The 17,819-nt window shown below is 37.5% G+C and overlaps 2 protein-coding genes across 2 annotated transcripts; both read right to left on the bottom strand.

Annotated features, from left to right (window-relative positions):
• Positions 1 to 895: 895 nt before the first annotated feature.
• LOC133713501 (uncharacterized) lies at positions 896 to 8,631 on the bottom strand. Its single transcript, XM_062139548.1, has 13 exons — positions 8,382 to 8,631; positions 7,139 to 7,313; positions 6,761 to 6,844; positions 5,105 to 5,346; positions 4,730 to 4,973; positions 4,051 to 4,130; positions 3,772 to 3,856; positions 3,390 to 3,515; positions 3,187 to 3,300; positions 2,295 to 2,342; positions 1,751 to 1,817; positions 1,514 to 1,564; positions 896 to 1,421 (listed from the first exon to the last, which is right to left on the bottom strand). Exons 1-13 carry the CDS (start codon positions 8,591 to 8,593, stop codon positions 1,330 to 1,332), a joined length of 1,620 nt encoding a protein of 539 aa, XP_061995532.1. The 5' UTR covers positions 8,594 to 8,631; the 3' UTR covers positions 896 to 1,329.
• Positions 8,632 to 10,970: 2,339 nt separating this feature from the next.
• LOC133713495 (protein ALP1-like) lies at positions 10,971 to 12,777 on the bottom strand. Its single transcript, XM_062139541.1, has one exon. It carries the CDS (start codon positions 12,683 to 12,685, stop codon positions 11,129 to 11,131), a length of 1,557 nt encoding a protein of 518 aa, XP_061995525.1. The 5' UTR covers positions 12,686 to 12,777; the 3' UTR covers positions 10,971 to 11,128.
• Between the last annotated feature and the right edge of the window lie 5,042 nt (positions 12,778 to 17,819).

The raw sequence follows: 17,819 nt of genomic DNA, 5'->3' as shown, positions 1-17,819 counted from the left end.
GTAATCTCCTTGTTTTTTTGTTGTAATCAAAGTTTTATTTGTCTAAATTTAGGGAGATTAGTTCTCATTCTGGCGACTGAAAGTCTTATTGGGGGGTAATAGACGTCTATTGGGGGGCAATACACGGCTGATAGTCGTCTATTGGGGGGCAATACACGGCTGATAGTCGTCTATTGGGGGGCAATAGACGTCTATTAGGGGGCAATAGACTATTGGGGCAATATACGTCTATTGGGGGCAATAAACCTTTCCGGTGAGGTTTTTAGAAAAGTCTGGTGGCCGTTGGCCGGTGACCGGAATCCGGCGACCGGTGGCCGGAATCCGGCGAAAGTTGGCCGGAATCCGGCGGCCGGTGACCGGAATCCGGCGGCCGGTGACCGGGCTCCGGCAAAGTCCCCTATGGTTTCTCTCTCTTCTATTTTCTCTCTCTCTCTCTCTAAGTAACAAAGGTGAGGGTAAAATGGTATTAAAAAAAAAATAAAAACAAAAAAAAAATCTTAATGGGGTATTAGGGAAGACCTCCTTAGAGTGTTTTGGGTAAGAGGGAATTAAAAAAACTTAATGGGGTAAGTGGGAAAAAAATATCTAGAAATGGGGTAAATGGACAAAAATCCTTTTTTAAATAATCATATCAATTATCATTCAAGAATACTCAAGTCAAAACGACACATTACATACAATTCAACTACTAAATCAATAGTAAAGCAGATAAGAAATATAGTTGTATGTAAGACACTACCACTCAATCGACATCAAATTTCACTTATTTAAGCAAGCCTACAAACTGTGAAAGTCCCACACTCCCACAGCAAGTAGACAAAGTTCAAAGAAACAAAAACTTGTTACATTTTCTCCTTGCCCTTGGTATTAGGGCGAGGAGGAGATTTACTGAATATAATTCACCATAAAACTTCAAAAATAAAAGCCAAAGGCAATGATACAATTCCAGTTATCTGGGCGGTCATTGTTTAAAATAGCCAGAGTTTCCTAGAAAATCAAGGAAAGGAAGAAAGACCAGAAACTGCCACAAGTGAAGGCATGTTCTTTATCTGCCAACCTGGGTAGTCAGGACCTTGATACAACCTCAACTAACTGGATACATATGAAAGCTTTTGAAAAGCTTTTGAAATCTACTGCTATTCCTACAAAACAAACCCATCAATGGGATCATCTTGAAGTGTCTTCAACATTACTGTACACTTAAGAGTTCTGGAAGATGTAGCAGTCGACTGTGTTGATTAGGGCAAAACCTGACGGGAAAAAACAAGCAGGAATGCCCTACATATTGATAGAAGGGCCTCGTCCGCCTGTTACACTAGGCGCTATGCGTCACTCTGACATGACGTCCCCTGAATCAGCAAGCACCTGAGCTTCCATGTCATCTACCGAATACCTTTTGGAGTAGTCCAGTACAGAATCACCTACGAGGAACAGCATTGATTAGGCATAGTTCACTCAATATCACACCTAAAAACTTAAGCTGAGGAAGCCAGTTCGGATTAAGATCCATTACTGTTTGCAGAGTCAACAGAGGACCGATTTAGTGATGCACTCCTCTTTAAACCTGTAAATGAAACAAAATAAAGAGTGAGATGATACGGGAATAGTAAATGAAAAATGAAAAGGGAAGCTTGACAAATGACAATAATGGTGCTCATCATATGAAAACCTAGGAGTGTGTTCCATCAAGACAATCAAAGGGAAAAAAGAAGTCAAGAAAATTATACTTCGGTAGAATGATATCTCATACCTTTGACAGCCTCAAAATTTTTGTATGTATAGCCAACAAAACTGAGATCTTTAGGAGTCAACAACATCTGCAAAGAAAGTTATGATTAAATCAAAACTCCATGAGGTTACAAGCATAGCACTGTTGTAGTATAAGAGGGATTCTCTTTTTCCCACACTTGTCCTTTCTGAGGAATGGAAGGGTTCTTTATGTATAACAAATGATTTATTAACAAACAAGAAAATAAGCACATGAGGACTTAACAGGAACTGTGCCATGACCTTAGATAAGTTCAAGGCCAAAACAATCTAAAAGCAGAAAGAATAACATAATGACAACATAAAAGCATAATTATATTATTCTAAGAAGGCCTCTAGTCTATAGGAATTAAATACGCCTTACAGACTACAGAGTATGAAGCTCACAGCATCAAATTTGAAATACAACAAACCAGCATCTCGAGTGTACCCTGTTAGGCGTTTTTTATGACAAAATCCAGCACCAGGTAGATAGAATTGAAATCCTCCACTTTAGTGTTTGAATTATTTAGGCTATGAAACCATACCTTTCTCATTAGTCCAGATCCAATTCTTCCGGGCGCTGGTGCATCTACCTATAGCACAATAAGAATTTATCTAAAATTAAGTACTGTATATGAGAGGAAACATTATATATATATATATATAGGATTTTTCTCAGGTAAGGATGTCCTTAGTTTTTCTTATGGAACGGATTTACTGTTTTCACCCACTTTCCGATCACATTTTCACATCTTAACCGTTCAGTTTTTAGGTCCTAATGTATGGATCACCTCTGCAAAATTTCAGCCAATTTGGTGATCGTTAAGGCGTCCAAAACTGCAATTTACACGAACGAACCGAATCTGTCGAACCGGAACCGTTCGTTTACATTGTTGTAATTTGCAGTTTTGGATGCCTTAATGATCACCAATTTGGCTGAAATTTTGCAGAGGTGATCTATACATTAGGACCTAAAAACTGAACGGTTAAGATGTGAAAATTTGATCGGAAAGTGGATGAAAACCGGAAATTCGTACCTAAGAAAAACTAAGGACATCCTTAGTGTAGCCGGACTGTATATATATATATATATATTATATCAAAGATGTTAAACAGAGGAAACAATATCTGCTAAAATCCATTTGAAGGGGAGGGAAAAAAAACAGCATAGAGCTCACAGAGCAATGTGGAAGCAAAAAATTCAAGGATGAATTCCTCGTCATATTAGCAAATTTCTAAGGTTCTCGAGATCATTTCCCACAGGTCATAAATTATGAACTGGTGAACAAACCAACATGCTCTCACCCATAATGTTCTTATATCAAGTGGCATTAAAATGTGAAAAAACAAATGCATTCACCTGACTTTCAGACACAAGGGCACAGAGCAATACTCACTATCGATATCAAAGGAAGACAGCAGCATACAAGACCTCACCTCATCATATTTCATAAAATTTTGAGTATCGAGTTCCCCATTGACCTCTGGTTTAAATGCGGCCTCCATTTCATAAAGTCTGTCCCACTGGACATCTCTGAACCAAGGATGCGCCTGATCAAAATTTAAAATGAAAATATTGATCAAGAAACTCATGCAACACTTTGAAGGTAACAGAAATAAGAACGAGGGAGACAAAATACCTTGATTTGGTCTGCTGTACGAAGCCTATGTTCAACATCACAGAGAAACCTGCTAATCAGATCCTTTGCTTCAGGCGTCAACCTTGCTTCCACGGGAAATTTCAAGTGATTTTTCCAATGCACTATCTATAGATCAAATACGTTAAGTTGAACATAAGAATTTATATTTAAATTTACAATAAATCTTTAGTAAGACATAATATATAGCAATGGCCTAAGCACATCATAAAAGAATTGTTAGGTTCTGCAAACTTTACGATTTCAAAATAAGGTTTACTTAACATGAGAAAACCAACATGGAAGAAGATGAACCAAAAGCCAAATGAATATTCTATAACCCAATTAAAAATTTAACTGAAACATAAACTCGTTGCAAACTAACCTTTCTGCATGTTGTTACTGGATCATCAGAGTAAAATGGGGGATAACCAACAAGCATCTCATACATTATCGCACCCAGTGACCACCTACCATCAGGTACATAAGCAAACAGAATGCATAATTAATCTTATCGTACACTATTTATTTTAGCTACTACAACAAATCTAATAAGAATCCAAAGATCTTCACTTAAAAACACAATTAGAAACCTCAATGTTCTATTTTTCCATTTGAGTAAGAAAGCCAATAAGGAACAGATAATCTAATTGTTTGAAGTTACCAATCACACTCCATGCCATATCCTTTCTTCAATAATACTTCTGGAGCAATGTAATCCGGTGTGCCAACTGTTGAATATGCCTATCATAATAAATAAAGTAGTATGAGTAGGATGGGAAAACAAAATTTCTAACGTCACATATCTCTGAAATTGTCAAAATACACTATAATAAGAACTCTGATGTACTGATAAGATTAAGCTCATCATCCAGGAATTTGACTGATCATATAATGAAAAAAAAAACTTCAGTGTTTTTGATAGTCGGTACAGAATATGGTCTTCCCCAGACACAATGATGCATTTGTTTTTGGGGTCAAGCATGATACAAATTTAATAATTTAGTGAAATTAATGAATTCAAGTTTGTTTCAGAAATATATCATTTCTTGTATGCTCCTCTGATCTTGATCAACTAACACTATTATTACCACTCAGGCGACCCTACCCATCGCAATCTCAAAACCTTTGTAAGCATATGGTTTATTCTATCCAAGGACACTTTTTTTGGTCAAAACCTTTTGTAGACATAGGGAGATGATTAGTTACATATGAAATTCCTTTTCAGACTATCAATTCTCTCTTTAAAACTATGCCATATTACTTCATATAGAAATATCAAACATCAGTTGGTTGCACTTTAACAGTAATATGAAGCAGTATGAGAAGAATCATTTCCCTACCAGTGTTCTCCTGTTTATTTGCCAATGCTGAAGCTGCTCAAGCGGGCTTTTCCAGGGCCTCCCATTTTTGGTCTCTGGGGAGGATTCATCAATATCCATTGTCTCATGCAAGTTATCATCATCGAGCACTTCATTTTCATTTATGGAAGATAAATTTGAGCAGTCAAGAGGCTTGCAAAGACCAAAATCAGAGAGCTTCATGTGACCATTTTGGTCTAATAAAAGATTGTCTGGTTTTATATCTCTGAAAACAGATAGAACAAATTTAAGAATTACATTATGTTATGTTGATGCATGACCTACGAAGATAGTGCAGCAGTAGAGAATTCTTGTCCTCATATATTGAAAAGTATGTAAACAACATGAGAAACCAACCTGTGAATATAGTTATGTTTATGAATAGATTCTATTGCCAGAACACTTTGAGCAATATAAAATCTAGCAACAGTTTCAGTCAAAGTCTCTTCTCTTATAAGCAAAGTCATCATGTCTCCACCAGGTAGATACTCCATAATTAGATACAAGTATTCAGCGTCTTGAAATGAATAGTAGAGTTTCACAATGCAGTGACTGGCAACTTCTGCAAGCAAATTCCTTTCAGCTCTAACATGTTCAACCTACATGGTAGATAGGAGACGAATGAGTGCAACTATTTCCACAAAGAGAACATCGATGAAATATTATCCTAGTAAATGACATGGACATTTGAGAAGGACCGAAGGGATCATTATTGTTGCTAGTTCAGCTAATATGGAAGTTGACATAGTTTCAGAAAATAACATTTATTCATCTTCACCATTTAAAAAGCAGAAAAAGAAAACTGGAGCTGCCACGTAAAAATTAACCTCATAAACACTGAAAGTTCTTTGACAAAACACGTATCAGACAGTAATTAATAGATCAAACTATAATAAATCTGTTTCTTTATCAAGTCAACCATTTGTATTAAGCAAAAGAGGCAAATCCTAAGTATTTGTGCTGAATAATTCACGTGGACTAAATGAATATCATGTATTTATTCTTTAACAAAGGAGAGAACACTTTACTAGCAGTGATTATATATTTCACAAGAGTTCATCCAACTATTCGAGACATTGAAAGAAAAAAAGAAAAGAAAAGAAAAGAAAAAAAAAAAAAAATATATATATATATAGGATTTTTCTCAGGTAAGGATGTCCTTACCTAAGGTTTAGGTACGGATTTGGTGTTTTCACCCACTTTCCGATCACATTTTCACATCTTAACTGTTCAATTTTTAGGTCTTAATGTATAGATCACCTCTGCAAAATTTCAGCCAAATTGGTAATCGTTAAGGCGTCCAAAACTGCAATTTACACGAACGGACCGAATCTGTCGAACCGGAACCGTTCGTATTTATAATGGTAAATTGCAATTTTTGATGCCTTAACGATCACCAAATTGGCTGAAATTTTGCAGAGGTGATCTATACATTAGGACCTAAAAACTGAACGGTTAAGATGTGAAAATGTGATCGGAAAGTGGGTGAAAACCGGAAATCCGTACCTAAGGCTAGGTATGGACGTCCTTAGTGTAGCCGGACTGATATAGGATTTTTCTCAGGTAAGGATGTCCTTACCTAAGGTTTAGATATATAATATGCCTACAATGGAAAAGGAACAAAACCGAAGTGCACCATAGACCAGGTTGTTTGGTGATCCTAGACATCATGCAATACAGATGATCAGACAGGTCAACCATCTACATAAATGGTTGTGAGAAAAGTTTTGCATGGTGCCCATTATTAACAGGCATTAAATGGTCAGCTGTATAAATAATCATGAAAAGTATCGAGTAAGTGGAATACAGAACCTATAACATCCATCAAATGATTTTAGCATTTAAGGAAGGAAATAAGTCAATTGTTCTCGCTGAACTTATGTGAAAAGCCACTTAATAGAACTGTAACAGGATGGAAATTCAAGTAACTGCAACAGAAGTTCATAACTTTTTAGCTTAAAAGGTATCATAAGCTAAAGTTTAAATAGGTATTTAGTTGCCTTATATTATTACCTGTCCCCTGCTGAGCATTTCTGACTTCTTCAACTTTTTCATGGCAAAAATGGTGCCTGATATCTTCTCGCGACACAATCTAACCTGTAATAATATTAGAATAATATTCTTAATGAAGTTCCAAACATAAGCTAAAGGAATATACTGAACAACAACATAGAAAAATGAAAAACATATGACCATCATATCCTTTTCTTGGCATTAATCAACACTTAGAACAATAAACAACACATAGCGAACTGAAATATGCTTATGCTGACTCTCTCTACATATTAAATTTCTTAAAAGGGATGCAACCAAAAAAGAAATTTGTTTACAACAGAAAAGAGAAAAAATTTAACCAAGCATCTATGCATGTTGCAAAAACATAACTCTAACCTCTCCAAAGGCTCCTCTGCCAATTATGGTGAGAAGGTCGAAATCCTCAACACAAATCTTGTGCCTTTTAAGTCGCATATATTCAGTCTCTTTGCGTTCCAAATCCTTCAATAGATTGACCTGTTCCTCCTGTGGTACATGTTCAGAGGCCAACTTCTTTTCCAGCACTGAGCGTCTGAATATAATAAAATTATGAGAGGGAGATATCAAGATCAAACACTGAATAGGAACTTTATCGTCTAATAATTGCTGATATCACTTCAGCAATGTGTAAGAATGTGACACAGGTGTAGCTTTTTTACAAGAAACAGACTTTTTTTTTTCTCTCTAGAATGAAATAGACAGAACCTAGTGGCAGGAATGAGAAAAGCACAAATGAGAAACAATCCAGAGGCACAAATTCCCATGTTAAAATGTCCGCAAATGTGCAAAAATGATTAAAAAAAAAAAAAAAGTACCAGGCGAGCCCTAGCTAACAGGTTTAAAAGAAGACATGTTTGTTTATTGCAAAAGTGAAGCAGCAAAGGGACTCAAACCGCACGGTTTAATAACTTTCTCAATTTGTTTGAAGCTGCAGCTCATTAATTACTTCTAAGTTGATTTTGCAATACATGTTTTAAAGGCTGCAATACTGAGCAGTTCTTCAGTAATTTGCAAATCTTACGCAGTATCCAGTGTTTGGTATTCCTTATTAAATTCCTATGTTTTGTTCACTAGGTCAAACAATACGCTCATTGCAACATGTACACACACAATCCAAATAATACTTTCAGTCCATGCAGGCATACACACGAACAAAACACCAAAAACAAAAGAAAAAGGAGGAAAGAAATTGCCTCCCCACATTAACAAACTACGGATAATGCACTTCCCTCCAAGGCTTCTACCTCACAAAACCAAGAACACACTGATATAACAAACCCCATTTCCCTCCCATACACCAAATGAATTCCAAAACTCTTTATCCCAAACACCCCTCATTTCAAAACAAAACCAACCAACCAAGCCGCCGAAACCGCATTGTACAATCAGAAACAAATCAAAGCAAACCTAATTCAATCATTCAACTTCATGCAATAGCAAATACACCCCCGGAGATTGCAGCGATCAACAACACCATCAGGTAGTGAACATAAAAGAAAGAAAAAAAAGAATAATAGATCATTTCAAACAGTAAAAAACAAAAATTACAAAAAAGGTGAAAAAAAAAATGGTTTGGTTTGGTTGTGATTGATTTTTTAACCTCTGCTTACGATCCTGGATGTGCTTCATCTGAGCCTTGTAGTGGCTCTCTATAAACTGCTTGGCCGCAGCCACCCTCTCCAGCGTCAAGCTCGACCCGACCTGACCGTCCTCCGCCCCGGCCCCGCCCGTGGGCCCCACCTGCTCCTCCTCCTCCTCCTCCTCCTCCTCCATTCCCTCCTCCACCTCCGACTTGTTCTGCCTCCTCTCCATCTCTCTCTCTCTCTCTAAATTTTTGGTGATTGTGACGAGTGACAACTCCCCCTCCAAAAAAAAGCTTTCTTTTTTATTTTTATGTTTTTTACTCTTCAACGTTCTTTTTTTTTTTTTTTTTTTCTACCCGACGCGTGGCGCTGTGTGATTGGACTTGTGCTGTGCTTCCAAAAAATTGGCCTTTGCTGGGGAGCTTGTCTCAAGAACAGAGGTAAAAGTAATATTTTGTTTAAAAAGGTAAAAAATTTATGGGTTTGGAAATTATTATTGATTTTTTGTCTATTATTGTGAGAAACAAAGAAGCGGTCTAGGGTGGATGTATGCAAATTTGAAAATGCGAATTAATATTCGGTGATTGGGTAATGTGGTCTAGTGAATGACCGTCGTTCAAATTATTTAAACTCTGAACATAAATTATTTCTATAAAATCAAGCTAAAATGATAAGGACTCGAGAATGAATAATTTTATATCATTATTTCAAACTAAATATGATAAGGTGGACAGCTGTAAATTTGAAAATACAGACATTCAATCATTCTCGATTATTTTGTAATATAATCTAATAATAAATAATGATTTTCAATCATTCAAATTGTGCATGAAAGTATTTTATATAATATTACACTAATATGACAAACGATAACTGAATGATTTATGATTTGATCGGTTTTGTAATAATTATCTTCAATAATAGGCTTTAAATTCTTTATAATTGAATTCGACGACGATTATGATAATAATGTCTGCTTTATTCCGTCTTATTGCAAAAGAATATAAGAACAAAATCAAAATATTTAATATTTATTTGTTCATATAACTTTTCCCATCTTGTTACCTGCTCTCAATCTTCACCCTTTCTTCTCTAGATCATGCTAGAGCATCTTTTTGGACGGAAGAAATATATCTTTCTGAACTCAAAGAAAATTGTAAGAACAATCTTTTTTGGAGAAGCCTATTTGAAATTAAAAGAATTATGAGCTAATTTTCAAAAAGGACAAAAATCCAGGAGTACGGACAAGGACTTGCTGGACCCAAAAGGCCAAAATAACAACTTGGCCCGTTTTGGTTGGAGACAATGTCTGGAAATTGACTGATGGGATCTGTGTATGGTGTACTTGTATGAAACTATGAACCATCGTCACCGGTGACACCATCTGACCAAACTGAATACAAAAACTAAATTGGAGTTCGGAGATTAGATGAAATAGTATTAAGCAAATACTATTTCTTTTACGCGATGAAGAGTTTGTTAATTTATGAAAATCTCGAGTCTCAAAATATTGAAACTTTGAAAGTATATAACAAACTAACAAAGTATTAAAATGAGAGAATTATATGACAATGTTAACCAAAAAGTATTACTAGAAAATTTTGAAAGATAACTAAATGCAACAAGGTGTACAAGTGATTCAAAGAACAAAGAACAGTTTCCCAATTGGAAAGACCGGATCTTCACAAGTGGTAAAATTTGTTGCTGCACTTGCTAGCAATGGCACCAAAGTGCAGCAATGGCACTTTGGTGCCATAGCTTATCATGCAATTAATGTCAACTTTATCTTGAAACTTTACTTTGAAAATTGAAATTCTAACGAGCTGTCTTCATTAATCAAATACTGACATAGTTGTATATGGTAGTGAGATAAAAAAAATTTAAAAAAAAAAAAAATTCACGTGATCAAAAAGATAGATACATAGTTGTATACAGTCGGTGATATAAAAGAAAAAAGACACAATTATGTAGAACCAATGGTATTGAAGAAAAATTCGGTAGAAAGGAAAGCCTGATTTATGCTTGGTATGATTATATATGCACCTAATTCCTTTTGTTTGAATAAGCAGCTTCAAATGAAACTCATAATACCAAGAACCATCACTATCAAGCTCAACAGATGTAATGAGAACTGAGTCTCCACCTTGTTCATAGATGCTAAAAAAAGGTTTGTTGAGGTCAATGACCAGAGGAGGACTGGTTTGCCAATCTGAAGCAAACAATTCAAAGGTCAGAGGAAGGTGGGGGCAGAGCCAAATCGTAATGATGGTGGTGCCAAAGAGATAAGGCGAAACGCGTTTAAAATCAGAAAGAAAAGTTTGACAAATTGTGATAATGAACTCCCTTTGTCTGGAATGTTGAAAATTGGGGCTCTGATGTTGCCAACACAAATTCTGTCAAACCTGGTACCGTGGGTCTCTTTGCATACTTCAATTTTATTGCCCTAAGAAAGATTCGCTCCGAAGTTAAAAGAGTCGTTCGATTAGTTATTGTTTACAGTTTCGCTAGCTATTACAAACCCGGATAGTTATGGCTGACAATGATATCAGAAGCTGAAATTCTCAAATCTCAACCAGTTATAGTCAATCATAGTCAGATACCAAAAATAAAAAATGAACTATTATATCGATCACAGGGACTAGAAAATACACTGTTAATTGTTCTACACAAAATCATCCAAGCCAAACTATACCAATCTTCTATACCATCCCAGGTAATTCTAGACGACTAAAGCTGATATAAAATTTAACAGTACTGAAAATGGCTAATGAAATCCAGTGCCTGCAAGGCCATGGTGAAGCAAGTTATGAGCAATGTGATCCCTAGCTTGAACTGCACCAGCAGACCTCAGACCATTTTCAGAAACCATCTCATCATCAAAGAGATCGTATTTGAGCTCGGGATCAAGCTCATCGTTCCTCATGGTGCAAATGTTGTGGAGAACACAGCAAGCCCCAAGCACCACAGGCAGGTCCTGGAGCTTCACCTCAGTCCTCTTCTGTAAACAAGACCACCTCCCTTTGAGCTTAGCAAATGCATCTTTAGCAACTCCTTGAATGTCCCCAATCTTTTCATTGAAGGCGTGTTGTGTCCATGTCAAATTCTGGTGGGTGTAGGGAACCAAAACCCAATCCATCAAAGGGTGGCCTTTGTTTCCGACCACCCAAACGTCCTTCAATTGGCCGGAGCTGCCTCTTTTGTACAGAGCAGAATTTTCCAACACCTTGTCGTCCGGCATAGAACCAGGCCAGCCGACGCAAATGTCGGTAAACAAGCCTTTAGGATCAACCACACCTTGAACTGTGATGGAGTAAGAAGTCTTCTGGTTACGTTCGGTGTGGCGCTTGTTGAAATAGGCTGCTACACTCGCTTTGGGTGCTATGATCGGAACATGAGTCGTGTACATAGAACCGGAGACATTAGGAATGCCTGAAATGGATTCGAACTGGGTTTTGATTGCTTGCAATGTGTGCTCATCGGGCCAGTGGAGATACTTCTCCATTAGAACAGTCTTGATAGCCACGCAGACTTCAAGCACAAGCTTGTGGCAGGTGGAGATGCCGAGACCGAAACGTTTCGAAACGAGACGGAGCGGCTCGCCGGTACCCAGCCTCCATATGCAGACGGCCACCCGCTGCCGCACCGGAATCGCATCCCTCAGCATTGTGTTCTTCTTGGTCACGGCGGAGTCCAGCTCCTCGCAAATCATGTCGAATGTGCCCTTGCTCATCCGAAACGCCTTCCGAAACTCGTCCTCAGAAACGTTGGGGCTGTTGTAGAGGTCCCACCAGTCCTTGGACCTGTCCTTAACCCACAGCCTCCGGTGCGGCCCTGCCGCAGCGGAGGTCTCCGCGGTGGCCGCCGCGGGTGGAACAGTAGTCTCGGCGGCGGCAACCGCGGTAGCAGCCGCGGCAAAAGCAGCGCCACGGCTCCTTTTGCCGCGGGATTGCTCCAAGTCGTTCAATTCAGAACCGCTCTGCTGGAAATCAGAATAATACTGATTCATCACTTCGGATTTCTTCCTGTAATTCGCGTCAAGAGTCTCCTTTTGTAGCTGGGATTGCGCAAAGTAGTGTTGTTGCTCCTGCTTCTCTTCCTCGTCCAATATCATCAACGATGTGAGAATGTCAGTGAAAGGAATCTTCTTCTTCATTTCTTCCTCGGCGCCATTGGTATCGTCCTCCTCGACCTTCCTCCGCTTCTTCAACCCAATAGCAGTAGTAGTAGTATCATTCATCCCGAAGTCTTGCATCTCGGGATATAAGCTGAAGAAGTTCAAGTCCTCCTCTTGATTAAGAAATGTGAAAGGAGTGACTTCCATGAGCGAATCAGAGAAACTGGGTTTGTTGGGTGTGAAAGTGTTTGAGGAAATGAAAGGGGTGTGAATTGGAAAATGGTGAGTGTGTGAAGATGGAAGGTGGACTCGGGTCTGTATATATACGGGTCGCTGGAGAAGCGTGTGCGCAGTGTGAACGCTGTGAGATTGGCTTTTGACGGTGACTTGACTTTTTTTGGATTACTATGGGATAGTAGAGAGAGAAGGGAGCTTTTACGCGGTTGGGTATGGGGATCTGGTTTTTTTTTTGTTGGTCGATGGTTTTGTTGAAAACGTTGGGAAAAAGGAGGAAGGGGGGTGAGAAGTTTCGTTTTTGGGGAGGAAGGAAAGGAGGAAAGACCCAAAAGGAGGGGATTCGATCTGTCAATTAATAGGCCTTTGTTTCTTCTCAAATTATGCCTAAACCGACTTTTGTTTCGCTAAGAATATCTGACAAACTCCCCCAAAAGGATTTCAATAGTTACTGTTTACACTTGAACATGAGATGGTAAATTTTTGAGAGAAAAATTTACGATCGAGACGCTAAATACGTCGGGAGACTCGTACTATAGTTAAGTTATTCTTTCTGAAAACGATAAAAGTTCATGATCGAGGCGTTAAAATATATGTCGGAACATAGGTGCAATCATTTGCACTCGACACGTATCGTTATTGTTCAGTTTAGTAACGTTACTCATGCATGGTTGTTTCAACGTTTACTCTATAGGGTAATTGTTCTTTTTGATGACGACAAGATGGTCATATCGGTAGTAGATATCTTTAAAGACGACAATCATTTACAATCTATAATCGAATATTCGAACACTTCATATATGACCATTAAAACTTTAAATATTTCAAATTTTATTTATTTCATATTTTATCATATCTAGTTATGAGATGTTTCATTTTTACTTTTAATGCGTAACTAGTTAGTAAAACTTTTTTGAAAATACAAATTAAATGTGCACATTATACCACTGCATTATCTGTGTGTGTGCACATTGTATTCAAGATGTAATCCAAAGTCAGTTAATTGACTTGGGAAAAGAAAAAGAGAAAGAGAGAGTTGACATGATGAGCCAGGATAAAAAAAAATAAAGTTAAAAGAGAAAGTTACTAACATTTATCGTGAGTGCATCTAAAGCGTCAGAAAAAACGTTACAAAAACATAAATTTTGATCATTCCTAAGTGATTTTATCATAAAGTTTGATCAGAAATATCACGAAAAAGGATATTGATCGTTCCTAATTTGGATTCTTCTTAAGTTAACATTTAAAAAGAAGGAATTTGAATAATTTCTAAGTTAACAACTTTTACCTTAATTCAATGCATTACGCCCAAAAGTATTTCTTGACGTGGAACGAATACTTGTTAATTGCACCTCTCAAAGAAGGGAGACATTCCCATTTTTATCATCCGCGTGATTATGGTCAGCATAAATAAGTATATCACAAGTATTACATTAATTAATACCCATAATTGTTGATGATCAAGACTAGCTGTAGTACAGTATCTGTTTAGTGTGAAAATTAAATAAAAATTAGGAAAGAATGACCTAAACAGTCATCTCCTTTCAAGTTTTCAGTCGTGTTGTATGGTTTTAATATCAACTCACCCATGTCAACGAACTTTTACAAATCCTTGTTTTTCTTATGACTTATTTACTAATATTGTTTTTTCTTAAAGGTGACAAGTAATTAAATTAAGTAATATGTTTGAGAGAGATAAGACATGTAATTGGAGTCAATGGTACCAATAATTTAACTTGTTAACATGTATAATTTTGCTTATTAGTACTTTTAATGCATCTTTAGTGTAACCTACCTACAGCTATTAGATTCGAATTCAACACCGGAAATATTTCCGGTTAAATTCAACTAAGGGTTCTTGACCAAAAGCACCAAAATAACAAAAAATTATCTCACTTACCCCAGCAACAGTTTTTTCTTCCCACCTACACAATTTAACAACAAATGACTATTTTGCTCTAAACACAATTAATAAATTACAGCTTCACCACTCAATATCAATCTCTCTGACTCTCTCTCCTCTCTCCCCCATCTCTCCCAACTGACCTCCGGCTCTCTCTCCTCTGGCTCCGGCGATCGACCCAGTCCTCTCTCTCCTCTGGCTCCGGCGCTCGACACGACCCTCTCTCTCTCTCTCTCCCCTCCAGCTCCAGTGACGACGCAGCAACTCGGAGATCAGAGGAATCCGGCTTCGTTTCCGGTTTCATGTGGTGTCGCCTTCCGTCCTTACCGCCCTCAGGGGCATCGCCGCGGACCTCAGTGCCGCCCTCAAAACAATGTCGTCTTACTCCAAAGGCAAAATCTTCGTCCTCATCCACTGCCTCTCCCTCTGCAAATCCCTCAACGAAAACACCGTCGCCGTCTCCGGCTGGCTGGCCCTCCTCGACTCCGCCGTCGAGGACTTCCCCGATCTCCGCCGTCGAGGACCTCCCCGATCTCCGCAAAAAAATCGCCGATCTCTCCAGAGACATGAAGCAAGCTCAATTCAAAGTAAGTGAAGTAATCCAAGCTCTGTAAATCAATTCCTCACTGTTGTTCGAAATTGAACCTCTCAGTATTGAAATTTAGGTCACAGAGAACGAAGAGAGAACTGATTTGGACCAGGCCGATCCCGTCACGGCGAAGCAGACGACCATCATCCACGAAGGACGTCAGCGACATGGAAATGAGTGAATCAGATCGGGTTTCGAGGAGGCTCTGGGCTCGAGCTCCCGGAGGACGTCAGCGACATCATCCACGATCTTTGCCTCGCCGGAAGACTACTTCCGGTCTCGGGTATGCAGTCGGAAAGATGGGAGAAGATGACATGGGTGCCCAGATCATTTTCTGGTGCCCAATCAGTTTTTTTTTTTTTTTTTTTTTTAAGTAACGGGACAGTGAAAGAAAAAAAAAATTTGAATGTCTATTGGGGGGCAATAGACGTCTATTGGAGGGCAATAGACGTTTTGAATTGATGTAATCTCCTTTTTTTTTTATAATCAAAGTTTTAGTTGTCTAAATTTAGGGAGATTAATTCTCATTCTAGCGATTGAAAGTCCTATTGGAGGGCAATAGACGTCTATTAGGGAGCAATACATGGCTGATAGTCATCTATTGAGGGGCAATACATGGCTGATAGTAGTCTATTAGGGGGCAATAGAGGTCTATTGTCCCTCTATTGGGGGGCAATACATGGCTGATAATCATCTATTAGGGGGCAATACATGGCTGATAGTCGTCTATTGGGGGGCAATAGACGTTTATTGGGGGCAAAAAAACTTTCCGGTGAGATTTTCAGCAAATTCCGGTGGGCGGTAGCCGGTGACTGGAATCCGGCGAAAGTTGACCGGAATCCGACGACCGTTGACCGGAATCCGGCGAAAGTTGACCGGATTCCAGCGACCGGGCTCCGGCGAAGTCTCTCATGGTTTCTCTCTCTTCCATTTTCTCTCTCTCTCTAAGTAATAAAGGGGTGAGGGTAAAATGGTATTAAAAAAAATTAAAAAACAAAAAAAAAATCTTAATGGGGTATTAGGGAAGACCTCCTTAGAGTGTTTTGGGTAGGAGGGAATTAAAAAAACTTAATGGGGTAAGTGAGAAAAAAATCTCTAAAAATGGTGTAAATGGACAAAAACCCTTCAACTAAAATGTACACTAGATTACACATATTTGGACTTCTAACACTGTAAAACCTTTTATGTTGTTTTTCTTTTGAGATGAAACCTCGAACATGTATATAGCGCTTGAAAGCCGCCCTAATATATATTAGTGTCAAGCATTAGTAATCTTTGAATAAAACACCTGGTAATTTCGTTTACATTAATTACTACTACCCATCAACAATTATGATCAAGACTAGCTGCAGTACATACACCTTGAATCACATACCAATGGTTTGACACTTCATTATATATGTACGACACCCCAATCACAACCCCTAGGTTATGTGATCATCAAATTAGTCATATTATCTCTATTTAGTGTGAAAATTCAATAAAAATTAGAAAAAAATGACTCAAATGGTCATCCCTTTGACGTTTTCAGTCATCTCGTATTGTTTTAATATCAATTCAAGCATGTTAACGGATTTTTACAAATTCACGTTTTTCTTGTGACTTATTTACTAATATTTTTAGTTGAGAGAGATAAGACATATAGTACAAGTCAATGGTTTTTATAGTTTAACTCGTTAACACATATAATTCGATCAGCTTATTATTATGTCTATGCAACTAGCTTATATATTTACGTAACCTCTGAAATTTTAATTTAACACTTGATTCCGTCCAAACTACTGAAGATTAAACCTCAATCACACAACTTGGATTTCTAACATAGTACCATTGTGGATTATTGTAAACCTTGATCATATATATATTCTAGATAGAAAATTGATTAGTGTTAAGCATTAGTAATCTTCTCAAAATCAAAACAAAAAAGCATTAGTAATCTTGTTTCGTTTTTGGGGAGGAAGGAAAGAAGGAAATTAAGAGTCAAAAGGAGGAGATTTTGTTAATTATAGCCTTTGCTTCTTCTCAAATGCCTAAACTACTTCTGTTTCGCTAAGAATATCTGATAAGCTCCACCAAAAGGATTTCACTATTTACTATTTACATTTGAACATGAGATGGAAAATATGTTAGGAGATGCAATCAATTATAAACCACACGTACTATAGTTAAATAATTCTTCTCAAGAACGACCAAAATTTATTGATCGAGACGTTAAAATATATGTCGGAACATAAGTGCAATAATTCACACTCAACATGTATCAGAATTGTTTAGTTTAGTAGGTAGTAACGATGGTCACTCACGATTGTTTTGTCGTTTACTGTATAGAGTAATTGTTATTTTTTATGATGACAAGATGGTCATGCCAGTAGCAGTCTAGTAGATATCTTTAAAGACGATAATCATTTACAATCTATAATCGAATATTCGAACACTTTATGTATATGATCACTAAAACTTACAATATCTCTTATTTTGTTAATTTCATATTCACGATATCTAGTTATGAGATGTTTACTTTTTACTTTTAATGCGTAACTATTTAGTAAAACTTTTTGAAAATACAAAATTTGTACATGTAATATTCCACTACCACTGCATCATATGTGTACTTC

Source organism: Rosa rugosa, chromosome 1 (assembly GCF_958449725.1).
Source record: "Rosa rugosa chromosome 1, drRosRugo1.1, whole genome shotgun sequence".
NCBI classification, from domain to species: domain Eukaryota; kingdom Viridiplantae; phylum Streptophyta; class Magnoliopsida; order Rosales; family Rosaceae; genus Rosa; species Rosa rugosa.
Note: the sequence above shows the minus strand (reverse complement) of the source record. Positions and strands in the feature narration are given on the sequence as shown.